We start from the raw sequence: 26,596 nt of genomic DNA, 5'->3' as shown, positions 1-26,596 counted from the left end.
TAGTTCATGTAATTTCATAAGATTTTTCCCTTTTTGTTTTTCTTTTTTTTGGGTTTGTTTTGTAGTCTTGTGGATTGATCCCAAACCCTCAAGCATGTTAGGCACGTACTGTGTTATGAGCTATACCCCTAATTTTTTAAATTTATTTTTTAGGTACTGAGGTTTGATCTCAGGGCCTTGTGCTTATTATACAAGTACTCTACCACTTGAGCCCCTAGTCCTTTTTTCCTTTAGTTATTATTTTAGTCATAATGGTCTTACATTTTTTGCCCCAGGCTAGCCTCAGACTGAGATTTTCATACCAAAACCACCCCATGTAACTGGAATGACAGGAGCATGCCACTGCATCTGGCTTATTGGTTGAAATGGGATCTCACTAACTTTTTGCCTGGACTGGCCTCAAACCATAATCCTCCCAATCCTTGTCTCCTGAGTAGCTAGTATTATAGGTATGAGCCACCATTCCTGGCCCCAAGAAGCATATTTTTGAAGAATAATCTATCCACTTTTTTTTTGCCCCAAGTGATCTCTTTGGATAATGATACCAGATTGATAGCTGATGCTTTGAGCTTCTGCTTTTTTTTTTTTTTTTCCTCATTTTTTTTTAGTATATATTCCTTGTACAGGAGGGGATTTGTTGTGACAATTCTGAATAGCCTTACATTGTACATTGGTTAGATCGTCCCCCAAGCTTCTGCCTTTTCATAGCACTACATTATCATGTGCTCTTTTCTCAAACAGTGATTCTCTTCTAAATCAAATCCTATGTAGTAGATTCCAGGAAATGATCTTATTTTTTGTTATACGGGACCTGGTTGTGAAGCATGTGGATTATCAAGTTCAGTTCTGTGGTGGTGAAAACTGGCATTCTAATACCGGATTGTCAGAAGGAGTTGTTTGAGATTGAGGACAATCTCTCAGTAACTTGGTGATTATTATTATTAAAAGGTAGTTAATTGCCAGGTGTGGTGGTACATGCCTATAATCACAACACTTGGGAGACTGGGTATAAGGATCTAGAGTTTGAAGTCAGACTGGGCTACATAGTATGTTCCAGGCCAGCTTGGGCTACTTAGTGAGACCCTGTCTCAAAAATAAACAACAACAAAAAAGATAGTTAACTCATGAACTTGCCACTAAAATGTTACAGCAAGAAGGAACTCTGCATAGAACCAGTCTGGTTTGTGTTCTGGACACATTTGAACAGAATTCCTTTTGCCTCTTTAGTTAGAGCATTGTCATCATGCTTTTCAAACCTCTCATTTCTTGCTTAGATGCTTTCCACCAGATTATTCGAGATGAAGGGATCTTGGCTTTGTGGAATGGCACATTTCCTTCCTTGCTGTTGGTCTTCAATCCTGCCATCCAGTTCATGTTCTACGAAGGTTTAAAACGGCAGCTTTTAAAGAAACGGATGAAGGTAACCCCTGATTTTGCAAGCAACCAAATAATAATCCTGACATCTTCTTGTTGTTTTGATTTATATGGCTCATTCTTTCATTCCAGCTTTCTTCTTTGGATGTGTTCATCATTGGTGCAATAGCCAAAGCTATTGCCACCACAGTCACCTATCCCATGCAGACAGTACAATCAATCCTGAGGGTGAGTCTTGGGGTTCTCCCTGCATGGAGTCCTACAACATCCTAAAGTACCTAAGATCTCTGTCTCTTTCTCTTGTTTGTCTGTCTCTGTCTCTCAGAGGTACTGGGGTTTGAACTCAGGGCCTCATGCTTGCTAGGCAAGCACTCTACCACTTGAGACTTGTTCCGAGCCCTTTATGCTTTAGTTATTTCTCGAATAGACTGCCCAGGATCAGCCTCAAACCATAATCGTTTTACCTATGACTCCTGGGTACCTGGGATTATCCATATGCTCAGTCATGCCCAACTTTTGGTTGAGATTGGATCTTGGTAACTTTTTGCCCAATCTCTCTGCTTCTTGAATAACTGGGTTTATAGGTATGGCTACAGTACCTGGCCTACATAGTCTCTTTATTTAAAGCAATGTTAATAAGGCAATCAGGCAGTCAGTTGGTATACCTGAGTATTCCCCATCCTTCTTCCATTTGTTTGATACTCTGTTAACCAGGCTGGCTCTCAGTTGACTTCCTGTTTTGTGGGAAATGAAGTTTACATTTGCAGTTTCTTAGGTAACATAGTATGTCAAAAAACCCATGTGTGGGAAAAGGCCTTTAAGGACCTCAGGAAAGCATAAATTTGCTTCCTTCTCATTTAAGAGCAGATTATCCTTTACTAAGTCAGATGTTAATTCCTTTAGTTCACTCAGGAGGAATTAATGATTTAGCTCTTCCAAAATACTTCCAAATTTCACTTTTTTCCATAAATTCAGCTACTTATCCATTCAAATATTTATTAAGCACTCACTCTATTTGAGAAGTTGAACATACAGTGGTGACTAAAACAGGCATAAGTCTTGCCCTTGTGGAGCTAGTGGAAGACAGAATGAGAAAGTAAAAAATGAAATAAATTGGTAATTACAAATTGAAAGAAAGGCTATTAAGGAAATGAACAGTGCTCTTAGTGGAGAAGAGTGAAATGGGAAATCTTAGGCAGCTTCATTGACTGTGGGCTCCTGGAGGCATGTTGAAATCAAGATGTACAGGAAGATAAGGGCCCTACCCTGCAAAGGATAGAGGAAAGTACATTCCAGGAATAGGAAGTATGATGTGCCAGGTGTTTGCTGCATCCTGGGAACTGAATCGAGGCCTCTATGACTGGGGAATGGCTCACTCAGGGTGAGACTGGATGAGTAGCAGGGAATCTATAGGTCAAGAGTTGCAGGTACGGAAATTTTACTCTCAGTACAATAGGAAGCCGCTGAAGGGCTTGAAGCTGGTCAGTAACATGGTCTGATACACAATTCCAGAAGACTACTCTGGCAAATTGATGAGAAGCTAAGAGTTAAAAGTGGGATGGAAATCAGGAAGGGGACCATTTCAGTAATCCAGGTGAGAGATGATTGGCATAGGCTAGGGTGGCAGTAGAGAGAAAAAATACCATGTCAACATATTCAAGACTTGTTCTGGGGTAGAAGTACAGCTCAGTAGTAGAGCATTTACCTAGCATGTGGGAGACCCTGGGTTTGATCCCCAGCACTGCAAAAAAGAAAGAAAGAAAATTATTTTGGAAAGAAAACATAAAAGACAGCATCTTGCTAGATAAAATGAAGGTAAGAGTAAGGGTATTTCAGTTTTTAAAATTACTGCTTTCTCTAGGCACCAATGACTCACACCTGTAATCCTAGCTACTACGGAGGCAGAGATCAGGAGGATCACAGTTTGAAGCAACTATTTGCTTGGGCAGATGATTCAAGAGACCCTATCTTGAAAATACTCAACACAAAACAGGGCTGGTGGAGTGGCTAGCAAGCATGAGGTGCTAATTTCAAACCCTAGTACTGCCAGAGAAAAACAATTACTACTTTCTGTTAAAAGTAATTTTGCTAATGTATTATTTTTAAATTGGTACTTAATAGAAAGGAATTCAGTAGCATTCACATAAATGAATTTTAATACTTTTATATAATGTATAATATAACATACACTATATACAATATGAACAGTGTTGGACTGCAAAAGTTCTAGTGATTAGTGTTTATTGGCAGTTCTAAGAACTAGAAGTTATAAAATCATACCATCCTAGGCATCTTTCCATCCCCCCACTTTGGAAATAGAATTTTCTCCATAATTCTCTATAAAAATGAAAATTCTAGCCAGGTGCTGGTGGGTCACGCCTGGATTCCTAGCTACTCAGGAGACAAAGATCAGGAGGATCGTGTTTCAAAGCCAGCCTGGGCAAATAGTTTATGAGACCCTATCTTGAAAAAAACCCATCACAAAAAATTGGGCTGGTGGAGTGGCTCAAGGTGTAGGACCTGAAGTTCAAATCCCCAACACCGCAAAAAAAAAAAAATTATTTTTGGTGGTTCCAGGCTTGAACTCAAGACCTCACACTTGCTAGGCAGGCACTCCACCAGTTGATCCACTCCTTAAGATCATAAAAAATGAAAATTCTTGAGGCTGGGAATGTAGCTCAGTGGTAGAGTATGTGCTTAGCGTGTTCAGGCCCTGGATTTAATTCCCAGCACCCTCCAAAATTCTCATGCTTGCTTTATTGAAAAATACTTCCCATTTTTTACTCATTTGATCAAAATATTTCACTTATTTTAAAAATGGAGGATTAATGTACTTTTTTGTACTAGTTGGGTATTTTTGTTATTGAATACTATTAAGATATTGCTCTAAAATAATTTCCTCTCTAGAAATTAAGATAAAGAAAACAGAAATAAATAGTAATTATTTTCTTTTTTTCTTTGTCTCCTTTCCCAGTTTGGACGTCACAGACTAAACCCAGAAAATAGAACATTGGGGAGTCTTCGGAATGTTCTCTATCTTCTTCACCAACGACTTAAGTGAGCTTTGTAGATGCTTCATATTCTGTCCTCCCTTTTAGCATCCTCCTCTTGGATGCCAGGGAGTGGTTGGATTTGCTTCTCTTTCACTATTGCTAAGGCAGTGACAGCCTCGGAAACTTCTTTCTTGCATGCTGTGCTCAGATATTTCTCAGTTTAAGAGCTTAATGTAATCTGACAGCATTTTGAGAAATTATGGAAAAATTCCTTATGAGCTGCAAATATATAGAACTCCTTCAGAGAGGGAACCCTCCAGGGCTGGGGGTGTAGCTCAGTGGTAGTCTGTGCTTCATATGTGCACAGAAGGGAAGAGAAGGGAAAGGAAAAAGGAAGGGGAGGGGAGGGGAGGGAAGGGGACAGAGAAGGGAAAGAAAGGGAAATGTATCATACCTTTTTTATAAATTTAATATCACAAACACCCTTCACATTGATATATTTGTAGTGACTGCCTAGTTTTCTGTTATATAGTATACCATGGTTTATTTACCCCAGTACAGTTATTGATAGGTACTTAGGTCATTTCCAGATTTTTTCCTTTATAAATATTGCTGAATGAAGAGCCTATAAATTTAGTTTTATACACCTGATTATAATTGTAGAGAAAACTTCCTTTATGGGAAATTATCTGATTAAGGAATTTGAACATAATAAGTTTTGATATTTTATAATTTAAAAAATTTTAAATTTAGATATTGACAAATTAACCAATTTCTGTTTCTGCTGCACTGAGAGAGTTAAGAAAGATGTAGTTGCCAAGAAAGTTAAGAAGGTGATATTAAATGGAAATCTCTGAGGTTACCTACTTTTCAAATCCAGTGTGTTTTCACATGTTTTGTCTTGGTTCTCACTCAACCTTATAGATGTGAAAGGTGATTATATTCCCATTTTGTAGGTCAGGAAGCAGATTTAGAGAAAGAAAGTGACTTGCCCAACACCAGACAGTGTCAGAGCCAGATGTTCAAACTCAGAAGCTCATTAAGCACTCAGGGATGATTATATGAATGGAGATCTGTCATTCTGCCTATTAGAATGTTCTTCAATGATGGAAATACCTGTGATGTCAGCAGAGTTGTCACGAGGTGCATGGAACTGCTGAGCATGTGAAATATTCTCAACTGAGAAACCGAATTTTTCATTTTTAAAAGCTTTTAACTGACACCTATGGCTAATGATTAGGTAATCAATGGTGTAGTACCCCATACCAGGCCTCTCCAAACATTTGTGTGATTAGGAATCATATGAGGTTGCAATGCAGATTCATACCTCCTCTCTAGCATGGGGTTTGATGGTCTACATAGTTAAACAAACTCTGGCATTTCTAATGTGGGTGGACCTTATCTTGAGGACCACCACAGGTAGAATTTCTTGGGTGAGCATAATTCGATAGTTAGTGAACTAGAAAATCATGGGTCAAATTTTGTCATTACTATTTATCCCATGATTTCTATCAATAATAGGTTTTCACACAAAAACATATAAAATATAGTAATAGCTTCTGACTATAGCACTTGGTTAGTTTTAAGCCTTTTTTTTTTTTTGGCCACATGGGATTTGAACTCACCATCTGACACTTGCTAGGCAAGTGCTCTTACTGCTTGAGCCACTCTGCTAGTTTTTCTTTTCTTTGTTTTTGTTTTGTTTTGTTTTTTGCAGTACTGGGGCTTGAACTGAGGGCCGTCACCTTGAGCAACTCCACCAGCCCAACTTTTTGTGATAGGGTTTTTCGTTAGGGTCTCACAAACTATTTGTCCGGGTTGGCTCCTGAGTAGCTAGGATTACAGGCTTGAGCCACCAGTGCCCGGATAGTTTTAATCTCACAATATGCATGCTGCATATGGCCCTGGAGTTGCTGATGAGCTAGCGTGAGAGATTAATTCTCTTTCAACAAATAGCTTTGGAGAGATCATTTGCTCAGAATTCCGGGTTTTAGCCAAAGCATTCCTCTCTGATGATTCTTAAGGGCTGGTCCCCAGGCTGGCATCATCCTCATCACCTGGGAGCTCATTAAATACAAAAGTTCTTGAGTCTCATCCCAAACTTAACGATTCAGAAACACTAGGAATGGGCCTAGCAATCTGTGTTTTAAGAAGCCCTTTTGGTGGTTCAGATGCTTGCTGTATTTTAACTAGGCTATGGGATCAAAAATATGGGAAGTCTGAGAATCAGACAGAAATTTTTATTTCTGTTTTCCATTTCTATTCAGGGTAGTTGGCAACTTTCCTACCACTTAGGGGCTGTTAAGTTGAAATAACTGAATTGGGAGACCATTAAACTTAAAAGTTCTTAGTTAGATCACAGGTTTTGGCATTAAGATGGTTTAGGTGATTTCAAGATCTGCATCCTATTAGTGGGATATTGCCAGCATTCCACTAATTAATGATCACTATAAAAACTATTGATGGCCCATGAATACTAAACTTTATCAGCCCCCAAATGCCTTTAAAGCTAAGAAGTACTTTGACAGCAGAAGTCTGTATTGAAATTTAAAATCTCCATTGTGTTTGATCCCAAGGTAAAACTATCAAAGAAGCTATCAGGGTAGCCTATTTCTCTGATGCAAGAGTTGACTTTTACAAAGAAAACTTGTTTTTTTCCAACCTTTTTCCTTTTAGGCGTTTTGGAATCATGGGACTCTACAAAGGCCTTGAGGCCAAATTGCTTCAGACAGTCCTCACTGCTGCTCTCATGTTCCTTGTTTATGAGAAACTGACAGCTGCTACCTTTACCATAATGGGGCTGAAGAATGCACACAAGCACTGAGATGCCACAGGAAAGTGTGAAGATGCTCCAGATGCAGGGTTTCCATCCAGTGAGGAGAATCAATTCTCCTGCTCTGGCTCCTTCCACTGTAAATGTCACCCTGATTGGCTGAAAAAGCTCCAAAGGGTAAACAGGGAGTATAGCTAGGCAGCTGGACCTGTTGCCAACTTCATTTGTATGATGGCTGGTTGAATTTAGGTGTGGTGGTTGGACTAATATGAAAAGAAAACATTGAAGAACCTAAAAATGAAAAATTGTGGAGTTTATTGGTTTTCTTAAAGGGGGTGGCATTAATCTCATATGGAGTCTTTTTCCCTTTGAAGTTTTTCTTAAATTTGCCAGCTGTTCTCATTCCCTGAAGGCTCTCCCAGGTTCTAGGACAAATTCAGTAACATGTAATTCTCCTCAGATACTTTTACATGTCCTAATCTTGGTATTCTCCTCACTAAAAATAATATCATGACTGTGCCATTTTTGTTGGGCTTTTTCTCTCCTGCTTAAAGAGAATTAAGTAAGCTATTTATTTTGTGGGGGAAATGAAAATTATTAATCACAAATGACTGCCTTATAAACTATTTATAAATGTCACTTATTAGTATTTGACATAATTTTTAAAAATATTTATTTTGAATCAATCTTTTATTACAAAAGACTTGAGGTTTTATGTCCATTAATATAAGCTCCAATCACTTAAGCCCCAATAAATTGTCAGCACAAAAGATGTCCTTGAAGGTTTCTCTTTATTAAGGTATTACATTGGGTGTACAACCAGATGGTAAAAATCACAGAGAAGGGCAGGGAGCAAATAACTTATGTAGTCTCTGGAATATTATCTCCTTTTATAGAGTCTGGGTGGAGGCTGTGTATTTTGAGAAACAGTTGCTGGAGGTTATTTCTATATGGAAATATTCCTCAGACTCCTACTACTCAAAGTGTGGTCCATCAAACAGTAGCATTGATACCAGCTTAGAGCTTGTTGGGCTTGCAGCCCAGACCTTCTGGATCATATTCTGCAATTTAGCAAGATCCCTAGGTGATTCATAACTACGTTAAAGTTCAAGAGACCTTAGGGCTCCTGGCTTAACAGAAGGTAGGATCGGTTTCAATTGTATAAACCAAGGTAAAGACTTTTCTCAAAGGAAAGCTAAACTAATGTATGAAGAGAGCCTCTGAAAACTCTAGGAGTCCTTTGTCATCATTCAGTTTCCCCAGTGCACATAGCTAGGAATGGATGTAGGCATTTTAAGCCACCCAAGAAGCAAATTCTCTTGACATTAGTAGAGTAACTCTTTGGATTCCTATGATTTGGTTTTTGTCCCTCTAACAAGAGTGGCAGGTTTTTCACTTATAAGTCTATGATTCAGTCAGAGAGAGAAATTATGAGTTGTCTGTGGGCTCCAATATTTAGTTCAATTTTGAGAGTGGAAATTTCTCTCCCTTGTTTCCCCTTCTTAGTCCCTGTGGTAATTTCAAAGTATGTGATTATTAAACTAGCAATAATTGAAGCATTATGTTGTTTTAGAAAATAAGAATAAGGAGTAACTAAACTGAACACTTACTCCCTCTTTAAGCCAAAGAATTGGCTCCTTACTACTTTTTATTTTACTTTAAGATTTTATTATGTCTATCTCGGGCCTTGAGTGGCAAATGCAAAACTATTGTTTGGATTTCTATACAGGAGGAAAATGAGTATAATGGGCTGGTAGTGGTTTTTGTTTTTTGTTTTTTTGTTGTTAATCATGTTGTTTGCTTTGAAACTTGAAGTTTGAGCTCAAGGTATTATGGTTGGTTTGTTAGAATAACTTCTAAACCAAATTTTATAGCTATATTAGGTGTTTATGATGGGAGAGTGTATTTGATGCTTCTTTTTTTGCTTTTATGAAAGAACAATTTAATATTGACCCTGTGGAAGCTTATAGACTCACTAATTGAATCTAGGTTATAATTCACCTAGTTTTGTAACCTTTGGTTAATAATAAGTTGGTTGAGAATACCGAAGAGCTGAAGTCCATACTAAGGAAGTGGAAATTTTTTGGTTTTGATTCTTTGTGCAGCTTCTCTAGAATAAGAGAATTAAGAACCTTAGAGATTATATTAGTGTCTTTGCAGTAGAAATTTTAATTTCTATAAGTGTTTAATCTCTCTTTTGAAGTGGACACTGTAATATTTGTGCCCTTGTCTATTTTACTATTAATTTTGAAGTGCTGAAATAGAATTTATCATGAGCAGCATAAACAGTGGGAGTTAGAAATCTTGGGTTTTATTCCCAGCTTTGCCACTGACTAACAAATTACATCATCTCCTTGTGCTTCAGCTCTTTGATAAGTGGAGATAATAATACTTACTACCCACTTCAGAGGATATGTGAGAGCTAATGATGTCAGCTAAATCCCTTTATGATCGTGGGATAGGGAAGATCTGAGTGAAACTTGTGGCAATGCCTAGATTTATATTGCAATTTTCCTTTTTAAAGCTTCTACACTTTCTCATTTTATAATCCCAATATCTCTGTGAAATAGGTAGGGACCAGTAATAATATCCCCATTTAATTAACAAGGAAATTGAGACAGAACTATCTAATGACTTGCCAGGACTAGAGTTGAATTTCCTACAATCTGGTAGAAGATTAAGAGAATGGGTTCTAGAATGAAACAGACTTCCATTCAAACTCTGGCCTTCCAGCTGCAGAAAAAAAAAAAAAAATTACAGAACTTTTATAGGAAGCTCAGTTTCCTCAGCTGTGGAATTGAGATCTTGATAAACCTAGCTATTGGGGTGATTTTGAGAATTAAATGAAGTCATATAAATTGTTCAGCACACTGCTTGCCACATGAGAAGAGCTAGGGATGTAGCTGTTTGAGTAAATATAATGATGGCCTAGTCGAGGGCACTGTGGATTTTGAGCCAGACCTGGGTTCCAGTTTTCATTCCGTTGGATCTGGGAACCTAAGGGACAGATGAGTGAGTCAGTATCCTATCCCCCATGGACAGCACTATGAGCCCTGCCCCTGAGAAGGCGTTACATGGCCTCATAAATCTGCCACAGGGCTGGTAAACAGAATGCTCTCAAGGTTGCTTCCCCCCATAAGGGGCAAACAGACCAGTTCATCAAAGAGAGCCTGCACACAAATCCACGGACAATGAAAAGAACCCACCTAACCCTTACCCTAACCCAGAGTTAAAGTGTCCATAAAAAGCCCCAGCCTTCACAGGGAGCTACCGATTTTCCGGGCTCCCTGTCCATCTCTAAGGACAGCTTTTCCTTTCTCTCTGTGTGCCGACCTTGTTGTCTCACGAGCCAATCCGCTGCCTCACGAGCCAATTCTTTGTGGCCTGTGGAGGCAAGAACTCTCGATACCAGCCCGCAACAATTCTATCATGTATAATAACTTTTCTGAGCCTTTGTGCCCTCCATCAATAGAAATAATTACTTCAGAAGGCTGTTCTGAGGATTAAGGGGGTGGGGGGCGTGCGTTAGAGAACCTGGCATAGTATTTGGCACATGCTTAACAAATGCTATTTGAACCAAGAAAATCAGTGTTTTTACTTTGATGCACCTTTTCTTCTTTCCATTTGTTTTATTGTGAATATTTATCTTCTGGGATCCTTTCAGTTTGTCTTTTCCAAAAAGAGAAGCCAAATACTTGGTTCAGCAGCAAAATTACTAAAATTGGAATGATACAGAGAGGATTGGCAATGACCCCTGTGCAAGAGTGACACAAATTTATGGAGTGTTCATGTTTTGTTTTGTTTTACTAGAGCCAACAATAGGTACAGAATATTTGTCACAAATAGAGAACCTCCCCCAAAGAAAGAGAGAAGGGAAGCCAAATTCAGTGATTTTATATTTTACTTGGTATTCAAATTAAGTCTCCCCAAAACTTAACATTTATTCAGTAAAACATAAAATAGTTCACTAGTAGAAAGCCACTGGCTGTAAGGCTAGTGACTTACCTTGGCTCTTTTGAAAAGCTGAAGAATAGTGACTTTATAAAGCCAAATGCCACACATCTAAGGAGAGCCTTCCTACGGGCAGGTGAATTATTTACCTGACAGTGTTGAGTGCTGAGAATACCAAATACATAGAAAGGCTCATTTGTAGGGCATTTATGTATTGTATACAATAAATGGTTGATTAAAATCCTGTAGGCTTTTTGAGGAACTGCTGTACTGCTTTCCATAGTGGCTATACGATTACATTCCTACCAACAATAACAAGGGTTCCAGTTTCTCCACATCCTAGGTTTTTAATATTACCTATCCTGATAGGTATTGATTTGCATTTCTGTAATGATTACTGATGTTGAGCATTTTCCTTTGTGTGTGTGTGGGTGTGTGTGTGTGTGTGTGTGTGTGTGTGTATGTGTGTGTGCCATTTGTATATGTTCTTTGTAGAAAGGTGTGTCAAGGCTTTGCCTTTTGTGTGTGTGTGTGGGTGGGACTGAGGTTTGAACTCGGGACTTTGCACTTGGAAAGCAAGTGCTCTACTGCTTGAGCCATACCTCCAGTCCAAGGCATTGCCCATTTTGGAATTGATTTGTTTGGGGTTTTTTGTTGTTAAGTTTTAACAGTTCTCTTTATGTGTTCCTTATCAGATAGACAATTATTTTCTCCCATTCTGTGGGTTTTATTTTTATTGTGCTGATTTTGTTTTTGTTTTTTGGTGTTTGAGATTAAATTCCGGGCAGCTGTTGATGTTTTTGATGCACAAATTTTTAGAATCTTCATGACATCCAATTTGTCTGTTTTTTTCTTTTGTTTCATGTACTTTTGATATCATACCTAAGAAATCATTTTCAAATCCAAAGTTGTGAAGCTTTTGCCCCATTTTCTTCTAAGAGTTTTATAGTTTTAGGTCACATTCAGGTCTTTGATCCATTTTGAGCTAATTTTTTGTGTGTGATGTCAGAATATGGATCCAACTTCATTCGATTGTATGTGGATATCTAGTTTTCTCAGTACCACTATTTGAGGTTTCTCTCTGAATACTTTATCTTGTATTTGTTAGTGTATTGAAAATTATCCAAGTACCCAGAATGGTGGCTCACACTTATAATCCCAGAACTTGAGATGAAGAGGCAGGAAGATCCCAAGTTCAAGGCCAGCCTGGGTTACAAACCTGGGCTATAGAGTGAGACCCTGTCTCCAAAAACAAACAAAAATTATAGAAGCAGTGAATACTCAAGACAAAGAAAAAAATTTCAAATTAAGAAAATACTCTTCTTTTTAATTTGCAACTAGTTTGTATATATTTAAATATTTTTGTTGGTTTTTAGGGGGTTTTTTTGGTGGTACTGGGATTTGAACTCAGGGCCTCATGCTTGCTAGGTAGGTACTGTACCACTTGAGCCACACTTCTAGCCCCTAAAGATTTTTTTTTTTTAATAGATAGGTTCTCATATTGTCCAGGCTGGCCTCTAATTCCTGGGCTCAAACAGTCTTCCCACCTCATCCTCCCAAGTAGCTGGTGTTACAGGTTAACCACTACACCTGGTTCTTACTTTTACACTGTATAGATGGAAAATTGAGGCACAGGTCTGATTTAGGTCACACAGCAAAGGATTGGGAATCTTCTGATGGTATACCTAATACTCTTACACTTGTCTTTCTCCTTACGGGGTATCTGTATTTTCTAATTTGGCTTAAATATTTTTGTCCTTAGTTTTTTTCGTAATTCTCTCCTTTGGGCCCGGTTCCATGTCTGCACAGCCTCCTAGCTCATTTGTCTTTGTTAGATGGCTATTTCTGAACTTCCTGTTCATCATTTTATTAATCACTCTGAACCACAGGGTTACATTGGTTGAAGTGCCTCTGTAGAAATCTTTATGATGGTCATGGCAATCAAGGAAGAGTTTTATCATTTTGACTTGTTAATTTATAAATAAGCTCCCATTTGATAGAAAATGGCTGCATTTTTTTTTTAATTTTACAGTTGTAGCTATGAAGAAAACTTTAAACCACCAGAGGGCATTGCATTCAACCTCCTGTATCATCCTGGTTATAAATCAATGCTGCCAGAGATGCCTAGTGAAATATGTTCCCAGTTAAACCAAAGAAAGCACCATTTTCAGACATAGTGAGCAACCTGAAGAGGAAGTGTGGATTGAATATGGAGCACTGCCTTGAAGCACCCTTTTTATCTATAAAAGCAAAGAATGGAGTAGGTAATAATTCACTGAAATTGCATTGTTTTACTTCTTTCTTTCCTCAAGCCTGTGCCTAAACTTTTCATTTGTCATCTATAATTTATAATCTTTTTTGGCCATAAACACAGAACCTCCCAGTATCAGTAGAAAGTGAAGTCAGAGACATAAAAAAAATCACCATTTTGACCAATAGCATCCACCTTTAGCCCTTTAATGGCCTTTAGTGGAGCTAATAAAAACTTACAAAACTGACTGATCCACTTTGTTAACTCCCTTTTTTTTCTGTTCATCTGATGGAAGTGCCAAAAGACAGAAAAATGATAAAAAAGAGTAGAAGGAAAAATAAGTAAAAGACATTTTGACAACCCATAAATTGCAAAATTAATTAAAATCCTTACAAACAAGTAGTGTTGATGTAAACAGATGTATCGTTCCACATCATCTGAAATAAATGTCCTAAGTATTGAGGCTTCTAGTTTGTAGTCAACTAGAGCTCTCATCAGTCTGCTCAGGAGTATTTGAGATGTTAGTTTGTTTCACATTTATTACATTCATTCAAGATACTTGCTAAGCACTGACATACAACTGTAAATAATAATAATAATTAATCTTTACATAGTGCCTTATGGTTTATAAAATAGTGTGAAATCTACTATCTTATTTGGTACTTATTTCAGTCCTCTAACATTGATTGGACAGATGGTATCTATGTAAGTGTGAAGACAGGTTCAAATGGTTAAATGAATTGTTCAGTCACACAGGCAGTAAATAGGCAAGCGGGACCAAACAGGTCTAACTCCAACTCTCATCCTTTCTTCCTAGAAAACAAAAGTGTATTCTCTTAAGGGAGGGCTTGTTGGGTATGCTATGATAAAGGACCCCCAAATAGGCATATTACAACCACTTGGTTTTGATTATTTAGTTTAGTAAGCAATTTAGCAAATAAATTCAAGAGTTCAGCAATACCATTTCTCTTTTTTTTCCAGAACTGAAAGGATAGATTCACTATTCAAGCAATGACAAAAAAAAAAAGATTCTTTTAAAGTGCTTGATTGACATGTACTAGAATGTAATTCTCAAATCTGAGTCCCTCCATCATTCTTTAAGGATTTACACAATAATGCTCATGTTAAAAAGAATAGGCCCATTATTTAAGTTTCAGACTTGGGTAAGAATATTCTAATAGACACAAAGTTCTCTAGTGTGCTTTTAAAAAAATTTTTGGTAGTGTTGGAACATAAATACCCTGGGTAGAGCCTATAATACCTTCTGTATTAAGTTGTGCACTGCTTTGTTCACTTACCTTCCTCCCTCAGTAGATTAGGAGCTCTGAAACCTCATTACCATGTCCCATGTATTACTGTGAGTACTCAGTAGATATTTGTCCATTGAGTATGTAATGAGGTAGGTGGGGAATAGTGTTGAATTTGAGTTTCTCTGAACCAAAGTACCCAGAGTGGCAATCCCAGTGATACTACATATTTTGACAAAGAGTAAGATAGGACTTACCTAAGATTTAGTGCCTAAGTAGTTTTACCATATTAAATACAGTATGTTATATGTACTCCTGCAATAGCTTAAACTAGGGTGCATCTAGGCAAAATGAAACTATGAAATAACTGCCTGATCTTAGAGCTTATAAGCAGCAAAAATAATTATGTACTAAACACAGAATTGTGGTGTGCTCTTATCACATTACACTGTTGTTGGCTAGGCTATCTGTTCATAAGTGCAAGTTTTATTTTTGTATCCCCATTGCCCAACAGTGAATGAGACCCATTGATGGTTCTTAATCAGTATAGTTGCCTTGAACCAGAAGTACTCTGCTAATTAATAAGTTGACAAGTCAAGCCTCATACCTATAATCCTAGCTACTTAGGAGGCAGGATCAGGAGGATCAAGATTGAAAACCAGCCTGGGCAAATAGTTTGGGAGATCCTATCTCGAAAAAAATCCAACACAAAAGGGGCTGGCAGAGTGGCTCAAATAGTAGAGCATCTGCCTAGCAAGTGTGAGGCCCTGAGTTCAAAACCCGGTACCACCCAAAAAAACAAAAAGTCACAAATCAAATTGACTCTCACCTGTAATCCAACTACTTGGAAGGCACAGATGAGAGGATTACAGTTTGAGGCCAGCCCAGGCAAAAAATTAGCAAGACCCCATCTCAACAAACAAGCTTGGCATGGTTGTACATGGGAGTCATAAGTAGGAGGATCACAGTCTGAGGCCAGCCTAGACCAAAAGCATAAAACCCTACATGAAAAATAACTAAAGCAAAAAGGGCTGTGGGCATAACTCACATGGTATAATACCTGCCTAGCAAGTGTGAGGCCCTGTGCTCAAACTTCACTACAAAAAACAGTCAGCAGGTAATTTTTGAGCATCTGCCATGTGCCAGCCAGTCTTTTGCTAAGCAATAGGGACACAATGTGAGTAAGACAAGATGCTTGTTCTCATAGGAATTGCATCAGAATGGAGAGAGACAGACAGTAGGCATGTCCAGTAAGGTGGTCTTAGATAGCTAAAGAACATGAGCAGAAGCATAGTAGTCTGTGTGCTTTAACTGATGTGTTAGTTACTGGCATCCATGTAGAAGAGAGAGAGAGGTGGTGTGGGTTCTTACAACATGTGCAAGTGCTTCTGTGAGGAAGGCAGAAGAGTGGCAAAGCAGATCACCAAAATATGCACAGACAGAAAAAGCTAGGATAGAATATAGTGCCACCCAACTAAGTGTTTATATGTTAAATTTGTATATGTATATGCATATGTGGGAAGGGGCCTTTTTCCTCAGCTTTGATTCTTTGTATTTGGCTGCATGACAGATGATATAATACTAGCACTTCTCAAAAGTCATAAATTTGTTTCTCAAGTTGATTTGTATCCTCATAAACTTCATCTCCTTTATCTGAGATACTGGTCAGGGTTTGCATGCACTGTACTAAATTGTTAAATACTGTTTCTACCCCGATTGTTGGAAATGGTAGGTAGGGCCTCCCTAACTGTTCTAAGTCCACATGTGGTGCCTACAGATTGCCACAATTCTATTCCCACTCATGACCTTGGAGACATCTTGCATTTGTTTAGATCTTTCATTTCATCCAACAGTGTTTTAAAGTTTTCAGAGTATTAGTTTGTTTTTTGTTAAGTATGTTCCTAAGTATTTCATTCTTTTGATGCTATGATGATACTGTCACACTGTTTTCCTAACATCACTTTTGTGCTGCTTCTTTGTGCACTGAAATGTTTTAACTTATTACTTTGTTTTGTTTTAAACATTTAGTTAAATCTTTCTCAAATGCTAAACATCCCTGGCCACATTAAACATAATAAAATACATGTAATTAAGTTGTTGCTTTAGAACTTGAACATGATGGTGATGTTTTATTCTGCTGGCTGATAATGTTAGTGACACCTTTGGGAGGTGACTGGATAGATTGACCCTTCAAAGAATCACTCTAGACTCTGTGTTTTGCATTCCTCTATCTTCTTTTTTGCAAGTACATATTGTCTGTCACTAGCTGTTAATTAACACTTTTCTGTCCTTTGTGTGCTTGCCTTTAAGAGCATTCTCTTCTAACAAGAAACTTCTGCCTTACTGAGGACCAGGCTGCCAGAGAACCAAAGTTTTTAGAAGTTTTTGTGAAATAAGAGTAAGTGATTTAAGGAAGAAATTCTGCTGTGATAAAGTGTCTGAACTTTCCAATTCCTTGTCTGGTTAGTTAAATGCCTCTTAGGTCTTAGGTTCTCAGCTCTGTTCTAGATGAATCACTGTCAGGTATTAGGTATCACTACATCATAAACTACATTATTCTTAAAGGCTTTCTCCAGTCCCTTTCACCTTACCTCTTCTCTTTCAGTTTTTGTTATTGTTTTTTGGTTTTGGGGTTCTTTTGTTGTTTTTGTGGCACCAGTGTTTGAACTTAGGCCTTTATGCTTGCAAAGCAGGCTCTATACTGTTTGCACCACACCTCCAGTCCATTTTGCTGTAATTATTTTTGGAGATAGGTCTCGCAGACTGTTTCTCCTGGTTGGCCTGGGGCAGCCTCCCAAGTAGCTAGGATTACAGGCATGAGCCACTAGCGCCCAGCTTTCCTTCAGTTTTCATTAGTTCAATTCTCCCTATTTTTCTTACTCCTCCAACACATGAATATTCATACCAGCATTTTTCATAATAACCAAAGATTCCTAATGAGTAAATAACAGTTGTATTAATTAGAACAGCAGAACACTATTGCAGCAATGAAAGTGAACAAACTATAGCTGTATGCAATAAGATGGATGAATCACACAATGTTGAGTGAAAGAAGCAATACACAACACTTTGCTTAATATAGATTCCAGGTACACAAATTTCAAAAACAGTGTTAGAAGTAAAAACAGTGAAGAGGATACAGGCAGTAAGACACAACTAAAACATGACAAAGTTAGAAAGAGATGAAAATAGACATATCAAGCAAATGTTAAAACGAAAACTTATTGATGTTAAAGAAAAAGGCATTTTACAGGATAAGAAATGTCATGAGCCAGTGGTACAATGGATCAATCATCAGGAAAAGACAGAAGTCCTAAACTCAATATACCTATTAACATAGATTCAAATGCATAATACAAAGATGATCAGAATCACTAAAAGATATTGACAAGCTGGGAACCAGTGGCTCACACCTATAATCCTAGCTACCCAGGTGGCAGAGATCAGGAGGATCACAGTTCGAAGCCAGCCTGGACAAATAGTTCATAAGACCCTATCTCAAAAAAACCTTTCACCAAAAGAAAAGGGCTGGTGGAATGGCTCAAGGTGAAGGCCCTGAGTTCAAACCCCAGTACCGCAAAAGAAAGAGAAAGAAGGGAGGGAGGGACGAAGGAAGGAAGGAGAGAGAAATTGACAGATCCAACAATCACATGGACATTATTAGTTTTGTAGCACTGGAGTTTGAACTCAGGACCTCACGCTTACTAGGCAAGCACTCTTACTGCTTGAGCCATTCTGCCAACCCTTACATGGAAATCTTAATATCTTTTTTTGAAAATTAGATGGGCTAAAAAGAATATTTGATTAATATCGTTTACCTTGTGATATTTTAGTTTATAATTGTATCGGTTATAATTACATGTATTTGGTCTTTATCCCATTTCCTGGCACAGAACTGTTAAGCCAGTAGACTCTCCAAAGTGATAAGTATATTTTGTGTGCTAATTGTATGACTGGTGGCTCACAGCCCCTAGATAATTTCAAGATGGGGCTGGCTACCAGAAAGAAACAGGCATGATTAGAGAAAGGGTTGTGACTTTCGGCCCCATCCTCCAAGCTGGGAGCCTAGGAAAAGGATTGAATTGATTACCAAAGACCAGTGATGTAATCAATCATGCTAACATAATGAAGCCTCTATAAAAGCCCAAGAAGACTGGGTTTGGAGAATCTTCTAGATAGCTGAACACATGGGAAGTTGGTGTACCCAGAGATTGCACTTTTCCCTATGCATCTCTTCCATCTGGCTGTTTGTCTGTATCCATGGTAATAGACTTTTCAATTAATAAGTACTTGCTATAGTTTGTGCTTCAATGTCCCCCAAAGGTCATTGTGTTAAATGGCAAAGAAAGTGAGCATGGCACAATTGAGACGTGGTGAGAGATATTCTGGTCATTAGAAGTGTGCCCTTGAAAGGGAATGTGGGACCCCAGTCACATTCTCTTTCCCTTTTAGTCCTAAGGTAAGCAGCTTTACTCAACCACACACTCCTGCCTTGCCAGCTTGATCATGGACTGGAACTTCTGAAACCATGAGCCAAAATAAACCTTTTATCTTTAAAAATTGATTGTCTGGGATATTTGTTACAGTAAGAGAAAGCTAACATGGTGCACTGAAATGTTTCCCTGAGTTCTTTGAGTCCCTCTAGCAAATTAATCAAACCCAAAGGTGGATTTGTGGGAGCTCTAGTTTATAGCCAGTTGGTCAGAAGCACAGGTCATAACCTGCACTGATGATTGACACATCATGGCAGGACAGTCTTGTGGAACTGAACCCTCAACCTGTGAAATCTGATACTCTCTCCAGGTAGATAGTGTCACAATTCAATTAAATTAGAGGATACCCAGCTGCTCTCTGCTAGAGAATCTGGCAGAGAATTGCTTGGTGTGTGTAGGTAGAATCTCCACATCACATTTTGGTGACCAGGGTGAAGCACTACTGTATAGAATGAGAGTAGAGAGTAGGAAAAGCCCTTTGGTTTTTCTCTTCTGTCTGCTAAGCTAAATGTATTAGGAAATACATTTTCAAACAAACTTAAAATGTTTCTAACAATTCACCATCATTTAGTGGACTGAAGTCTGTCTCCCTGAGGTTTCTATCTTCTGGTCCTGGTCTGTCCACTGGAGCATGTTACCCTTCCATTAACAACCCTTCCAAGTTTTAAAGACCTCTCTCACATGCCCAGTAAGTCTTCTCTCCTTCATTTTAAACATTTCCATTTTCCTTCTAATCTTTCTTCTTGAACAGATTCACTACTCACCCTCCAAGTTATTCTTCTCTAAATACATCCAGTTGAGTCTCTCTTTAGGGCCTCATTTTCATTTAGAGGAAATTAATACTGCAAGATGCTTTATATATATTGCCTTTTTTTCTTTTTGTGATAGAGGGAATTCTAACCAGGCCTCATACCTTCTGGGCAACCATTCTACACTTGAGCCATACCCCCATCCTTTTGCTTTTAGTTTAGAGTTCTGGGTTTTTTCTTCTAGATAGGGTTCTCACACTTTTGCTTTTGGCCAGCCTTGTACTGTGATCTTCCTACCTCCACCTCCTGAGTTGATGGGATTACAGATATATACCACCATGTCTGGCCCCTATATTTAATCTTTATAGTAACCTGGGAGGTAAGTAGTGATATCTTTATTTTACAGATTTAAAAAGTTGGTCTCAGAGAAGTTAATTCCCACTGTGAGTGAGTGAGTATGATGGCTAATACCACTGTGGTGTTAACCAAATAGGGAGACAGGAGGGTGACCACCACATCTGGTTGAATGGTGGTGCCATTTATTGGAATAGAAAACATTGGTGGTACAGTGGATCAGGCAACAAAGGTCTCCCCTCAGATATCTAGTAGACGTCTCAAGACGAGCCTGTCCCAAATGGGTCTCTATTCTTATATGAAAACCTGCTGCATTCCCAGTTTCCCTCATCTTGGTGAGTGGTATCACCATTCACTCAGTTATTCAGGCCCAAAATTTGGAATCATCTTTTTTTCCTCACTCCAGATCAGCCAGTTCTTCCAGAATAGATTGCAAATCCTACCACCTCTCAAGTTCACCTCTACCACCAAATCCAAGCCTTCATTCTTTCTTTTTCAGTACTGGGGTTTGAATTCAGGACCTACACCTTGAGCCACTCCACCAGCCTGTTTTTGTGTTGGTTTTTTCGAGATTGGATCTCGTGAACTATTTGCCCTGGCTGGCTTCCAACCACAATCCTCCTGATCTCTGCCTCCTGAGTAGCTACAATTACAGGTGTGATCCACCTGCACCTGGCAAAGCCTTCATTCCACAAAAGGAACTTCTTATTTCTCTGCTTCTATGATCTTTCGTGCTCCTTCCCACACACACACACACACACACACACACACACACACATTCTCTCTACATTGGAACCAGAATGATCTATTCATATGTAATTAGATCCTGTCTATATTCCCTCATCCCTACAGTCTTCCAATAATCAGGATGAGGGCTGGGGCATGGCTCGAATGGTAGAACACCAGCCTAGCAAGTGTGAGGCCCTGAGTTCAAACTCCAGTGTCACAAAACAATCAGGATGAAATTGAGAATCCTTTGTATGACTCCAGAGACCATGATCTGATCCCTATCTATCTTAATAACCTCATCCCATCTCCCTCTTCCTCTCCCCTTTCCTCTTCCCAACTTTTCCCTTCCCCCACCCCCTACATGTTTGGCCACATTGACCATGTTCATCAGACTCCAGGCTTTTGCTCTTGCTGTTCCTTCTGCTGCTTTCCCTCGCTTTCAGGTACTGCTCAGGTGTTGTATCTTCAGAGGCCTTCACTGACAACTCTGTCTAAAAGAACACCAGCTATTCTCCATTCCCGTAGCCTGCTTTAATTTTCTGCATAGAACTTACCACTACTGTGGACTCAGAATCTCTTAGGTTTAGGTCTAAAGGCTGGTCACAGTTACGAGGGACTTGCTGGCCTTGAGGATAAGCCCAAAGCCCTTTATTATCCATTTCCTCCCTTCCTCTCTTAGCACTGCTTCTTCATGTGACCTGGTTCTGCAGCCACACCATGCTGTTTTATGCCTTCCTTTTTCTGCATGTGTCTTTTCTTCCCCAGCACAGGGACTGCTTAGTTGCTTACTAATACCCATTTCCTCTTTCTTCATTAGTAAGAGAACCCTTGTATTGTTGAGTCGTGACTGTGTATGTACTCAGTTATATAACACATTTCACAGCCCTCACTTACAGATGACTCCTTTATTGGCAAAAATTAAACATGAATACATTTTGATTGTGCAGGCTTCAAATAATACAAATGTGCACTTCTTACCTGCCTTCTACCTAGAAATGACCACCAACAACCGTTTGGTATATAATCTTCCATTTCCTTTCTATGCATTTAAATCTGGGGGGAGGTTGGTTGTTTTTGGTTTTTTGTTTCATTTGTTTGTTTTTTTTATGATAGGGTCTAGCCCAGATTGGCCTCAAACTCTTGGTCCTCCTGCCTCAGCCTCTCAGTGCTTTTAATTTACATAGTAATCCCAATGTATTTGTTTCTGTATTTCCTAAATAATGTCCATCTAGCCTTTTCATTGAGGAATTTTAAGGCCTTTTGTTATTATTTTTGCTTGTGTTTTGCAGTGCTAGGAATAGATCCCAAAGCCTGGTGCATGCTAAGCAGCACTTTATATGTATATGTATACTTTATATGTATATAAAGAAAATCCTGAAATCGTAGGTTAAAGAGGTATTAGAATTCTTCTGTGAAATAGAACCAATGAGACATGATATGAGAAGGTCTAGTGCAGGAATTGCCTCTACCTCTGCTGGAGATGGCGAGGTCTCATGATTTATGTCTGCTAGCTGGAGAACCAGGAAAGTTGATAGTTTAAGTCCCAGTCTGAGTCTGAAACCCCAAGAACTAGAAGCACTAACTTTGGAGGGCAGGAAAAGAGGATGTCTCAATTCAACCAGAGAGAGCATATTCACCCTTTACCTTTTGTTCCATTTGGGCCAATAATGGATTGAATGATACCCACCCACATTGGTAAATGATTTTTTTTTTTTACTCAATCTACCTATTCCCAATGCTAATATCTTCTGGAAACAGCCTCACTGACACATCCAGAAATAATGTTTTCCAACTTATCTGGTCATCCTTTAACCTAGTTGACACAAATTAAACCAACACACATCCATCTTTTATCAACTTGGACTCATATGCATCTCATTAAACCATACTTAATCTCCAAGTAAAGACAATAGCAAGGTCATAATTCTGCCTAACATATTATTATCCTGTGTAGACTGAATTTATCTTGGTCCATTTGGGCTGCTGTAATAAAATACCATAAACTGTAGCTTACACACAATAGAAATTTATTTCTCACAGTTCTGGAACCTGGGAAATTCAAGATCAAGGTGCTGGCAGATTCTGTGAGGACTTACTTTCTAGTTCATTGTTTAACATCTTCACTGTAATTTTACATTGTAGGAGGGCTGAGGGATTTCCTCAGGCCCCTTATATAAGGACACTAATCCCATTCATGCCTTAGTGAATGCACAGCTTTTTAACTTCAATCAAATACCTTTGAGTTTGAGTTCTTATTTTCCAAAGTATGGTAAAAATCCATTTTTGCTTCTTTGTCCTCTAGTGGACAGGTTAAAGGTAAGTTGTATTTATTTATTTATTTGGTGGTACTGGATTTTAAACTCAGAGCCTCAAGCATGCCAGGCAAGCACTCTACCAGCCCTAAAGCTAGATTGTCTTTACTGAATCATCTTCAGAAGAGGAAAGTCCTTTAGAATAGAAGTACCTGATAGCTAAATAGGCAATGGGGCTATAGAATTAGGGGTGACATACAATTTTCAGTCCAAAACAACTACCAGAGCACTACTGTATTCAAGGCATTGTGGAGGCACTGAGAGGTATATGAAGACATATAAATCAATCCTCATCCAGCAAGAAGCTTGCAGTTGTTTTGGAAGATAACCAGCAATGCAAGATTGCTTACTTTTGTGTATTTAAAAATTAATATCTATAAATTTTCTTACATTGTTATTTCTTCCAGTCTATGAGGCTCCATGAGAATAGAGACTGTATTCTGTGTTTCCTTGCATATTCCAACACAAAAGCTCTGAGTATTGATTAAAGATACTGAGTTGTAAAGATGATAATGCTGGGGTCAGGGGTATAGCTCAGGGGCAGGGCACTTGCCTAGTGTGCATAAGGCATTGGGTTCCATCCCTAGCACCACCAAGAAAAAAAAGTGACAATGCTTTCAAGCTTATGCATATCTCTGCAACAAACTGTGAGCTTATTTGGGAAAAAAATCACCTCAGTTGCCAAAAGTTTAATGTGAAGTTTTTTGTGTACTGTCAGGAAGCCTCATTGGCAGTTGCAGAGCACAGTCCATGTCTTGTGCTCTTCCTCTTACCTTCCCCATGGCTCCAACCAAATGAGCAGAACCAAATGAGGCAGAAAGATGAAAAGAAAGACTTAGATTCCGTCATGAGAGTCAGAGTTGTGCTGCCAGTCATTTTGTGTGATACTATCCTCTCTCAGCATGCTTGACTCTGAACACAAAAGAAGCCTGGGCTTCCCAGGCTCATGTGGGACTGCCCTTAACAAGCCACCTTGCTGCACCACTGTGATAACTGTATCATCCACTGAATGTTTAAACCATTTTGAATACTCTCAGAATTAAAGGGGTTCCAGGGTGGTAAAGAATGCAGATCAGGACTGTGTGAAGTCCTTAGATATTCTCTTACTGTCTTTCTTCCAAAGCCAGTCCACCTGTCTCATGCCAAGTTCCAGAATGGACCCTAGTTACAGCAACCTGAACTTCGACATTTTTTTCTAATCCATATTCTTTTCTCCCAGGCAAATTTTGCCTAAATTGCTCCCAACTTCAACATGATTTAAACTTACATGCTCTCATTATTCAAATTTCCTCATTGAAGAAAACTTGGAGCAACTAGATAAATGGATGAAGGAAAGAAATCACCCAGAGTTCTTCCACCCCCAAATAAACTGTCATCAATATTTGGGATGTATAGTTTTAGGACAGTACAATAAGGCAACTTTTGCATCCTGTTTTTTGTCACTCTACATTAGATTATAACTAGCACCCCATGTCAGGACATGGTCTTGTGATCATAACTTTTAATGTCCCATCGACCTTTTTTTTTTGTGTGTGTGTGACACTGGGGTTTGAACTCAGGGTCTCACACTTGCTAGGGAGGCACTCTTACCACTTGAGCCGTTCCACCAGCTCCCACCCCATCTTCAATGTAGTTTGGTGGATTCTGGGAAGCTCCACTGCTCAAAAATCAGGAGGTGTTGGTAGGGAAGGGAGAAAACACAGAAGTCTTTTGTCCCAACTTCTCTCCACAGGAAGAATCTAGTGGTTAATAGCGTGGACTGGTCCCCAACTGCCCAGGCTCTAATCTCAGCTCTACGCTTACTGGCTCAGTAACCTCAGACAAGCTCTTTCGCCTTAGTTTTCTTATCCATAAAGTCAAAAGGATAATAGTTTCTTCCTCATAGGGTTTTTAGGAAGATTAAATGAGTTAGGATATGCACACAAACTGCTGCCTGGAAATTCTAAGTGCTATATAAGTGTTGGCTATTTTTCTTAGCTATGGGCACAAGTCCAGTGAGGTTGGGGGAATTATAATATTTTTATTTTGTATGCCTCTACAGTTTTTATGCCTTCAGATAGGGTTCTTTATTTTGCAGAGCAACAAATGTGTTCCTTCAGTGTGAATATTAGAATTTAATTCTGAAGGGAAAAAGAATAAAATCAAGGAACTAAAATCCTCTCATAAACTTAGTGTATCATTAATTTTTTTCTTCAGGATGCCAAAACCCTGATTCCTCTTGATAAATACTCCATGAGGCTTTCCTAGGGCTCTGATGTTCTGATAAAAGCCTGTCATATGGTCCTCTGTGTGAGCTCTGATTACTTTCACAATCTTCACTTACTTGAAGATCATTTCATCTGAGTTTTTCTCCCAAGGATCCAGATAGGAAAGTGAGCTATTTTTTAAATTGTTGCTGGGTATAGTAGGAAACTCACCACATGTAGGGTCAGGGGACTGTTACCTCCTTATTTTGTCTTGATTGAGTGGATTTTAGAAAATCACATCTTTGAAGCTTGCTCTTCTAAAGAGTGGGTGTCTTACCTAACAACCCCAGAGGGATGTCAAAGGATTAGATAAAATTGAATAATATCGCTCAGTGGTAGAACCGTGCATGTGTGAGGCCTGGGTTTGATCTCCAGCACTCAAAAAAAAATTCAGTAATATGCAAGAAAGTGTAGTAAAATTCAAAGCTATTTAGTTTATGGCTATGTCATTCTTATTATTAGATAATAAGAACATAAACCCATTGCACTGATTGCCCATCTGAGGAGGTTTTTACTTTCTCATCCTCCAGCAAATCTCCACAAAAGGGGATTTTCTGGAAGTGTGCCATGCCCAGTAGCTAGTGAAGCACCACAATGAGCAGATAATTGCAGGGTCAGCTTTGTGCTTCCTACAGGTTCTCATAATGCACTGGCTTGTTTATCTCCATCTGAGGGAAGCAGACCTATTATTTCTATTGTATCCTGTTCTGTCACATTCGCACTATGAAGTGTCACCTTATTAATTATAAGTTCCAGAAGAAAACATCTCCATATCAGTGGAGATCTATGTCTCATGTGATGGGCATGGCCTTTTCAGGGAGTCTACTGTGTGGTGTGCTGTGCTCTCTAAGAGACAGGCTTGTAGCTATAGAAACTGCAAACTCGTCCAGGCCGGTGGTGTGGGTAAGGTGGGGGTATGCAAACTTCATTGATTTCTATCTTTCTCACTATGGTTCAAATACCTGAGGGCATTGGTAAGATAACTGAGAGCTGATACCTGGCTCAAACTTTAGCTTTTGCCCTTTATAGCAATAGATATAAAACTAAGACGATACTACATGGATAATTGCCTGTCATTATACCCTTGTCCTAAATGATCTCAACACTGAGGATAGTGCCTACAT

The 26,596-nt window shown here is 38.8% G+C and overlaps 1 protein-coding gene and 1 non-coding gene across 6 annotated transcripts in view; both read left to right on the top strand.

Moving 5' to 3' along the window:
- The window catches only part of Slc25a17 (solute carrier family 25 member 17), a 44,517-nt gene extending 28,271 nt beyond the window's left edge, over positions 1–16,246 (top strand). For all 5 annotated transcript variants that reach the window (XM_020164469.2, XM_020164470.2, XM_074084558.1 and 2 more), the window contains 4 exons: positions 1,275–1,420; positions 1,507–1,602; positions 4,349–4,431; positions 7,044–16,246. In XM_020164469.2, coding sequence (XP_020020058.1) covers positions 1,275–1,420; positions 1,507–1,602; positions 4,349–4,431; positions 7,044–7,191 — 473 coding nt within the window. In that variant the 3' untranslated portion in view covers positions 7,192–16,246. The remainder of the gene's footprint in view (positions 1–1,274; positions 1,421–1,506; positions 1,603–4,348; positions 4,432–7,043) is intronic.
- On the top strand, positions 10,836–10,940 carry LOC141410531 (U6 spliceosomal RNA). Its single transcript, XR_012435384.1, has one exon. It is a non-coding gene; the product is annotated as a U6 spliceosomal RNA (small nuclear RNA).
- Positions 16,247–26,596: the final 10,350 nt, after the last annotated feature.

Source organism: Castor canadensis, chromosome 8 (genome assembly GCF_047511655.1).
Source record: "Castor canadensis chromosome 8, mCasCan1.hap1v2, whole genome shotgun sequence".
In the NCBI taxonomy this organism is placed as follows: Eukaryota; Metazoa; Chordata; class Mammalia; order Rodentia; family Castoridae; genus Castor; species Castor canadensis.
This window is presented reverse-complemented; position numbering and strand designations above follow the sequence as displayed.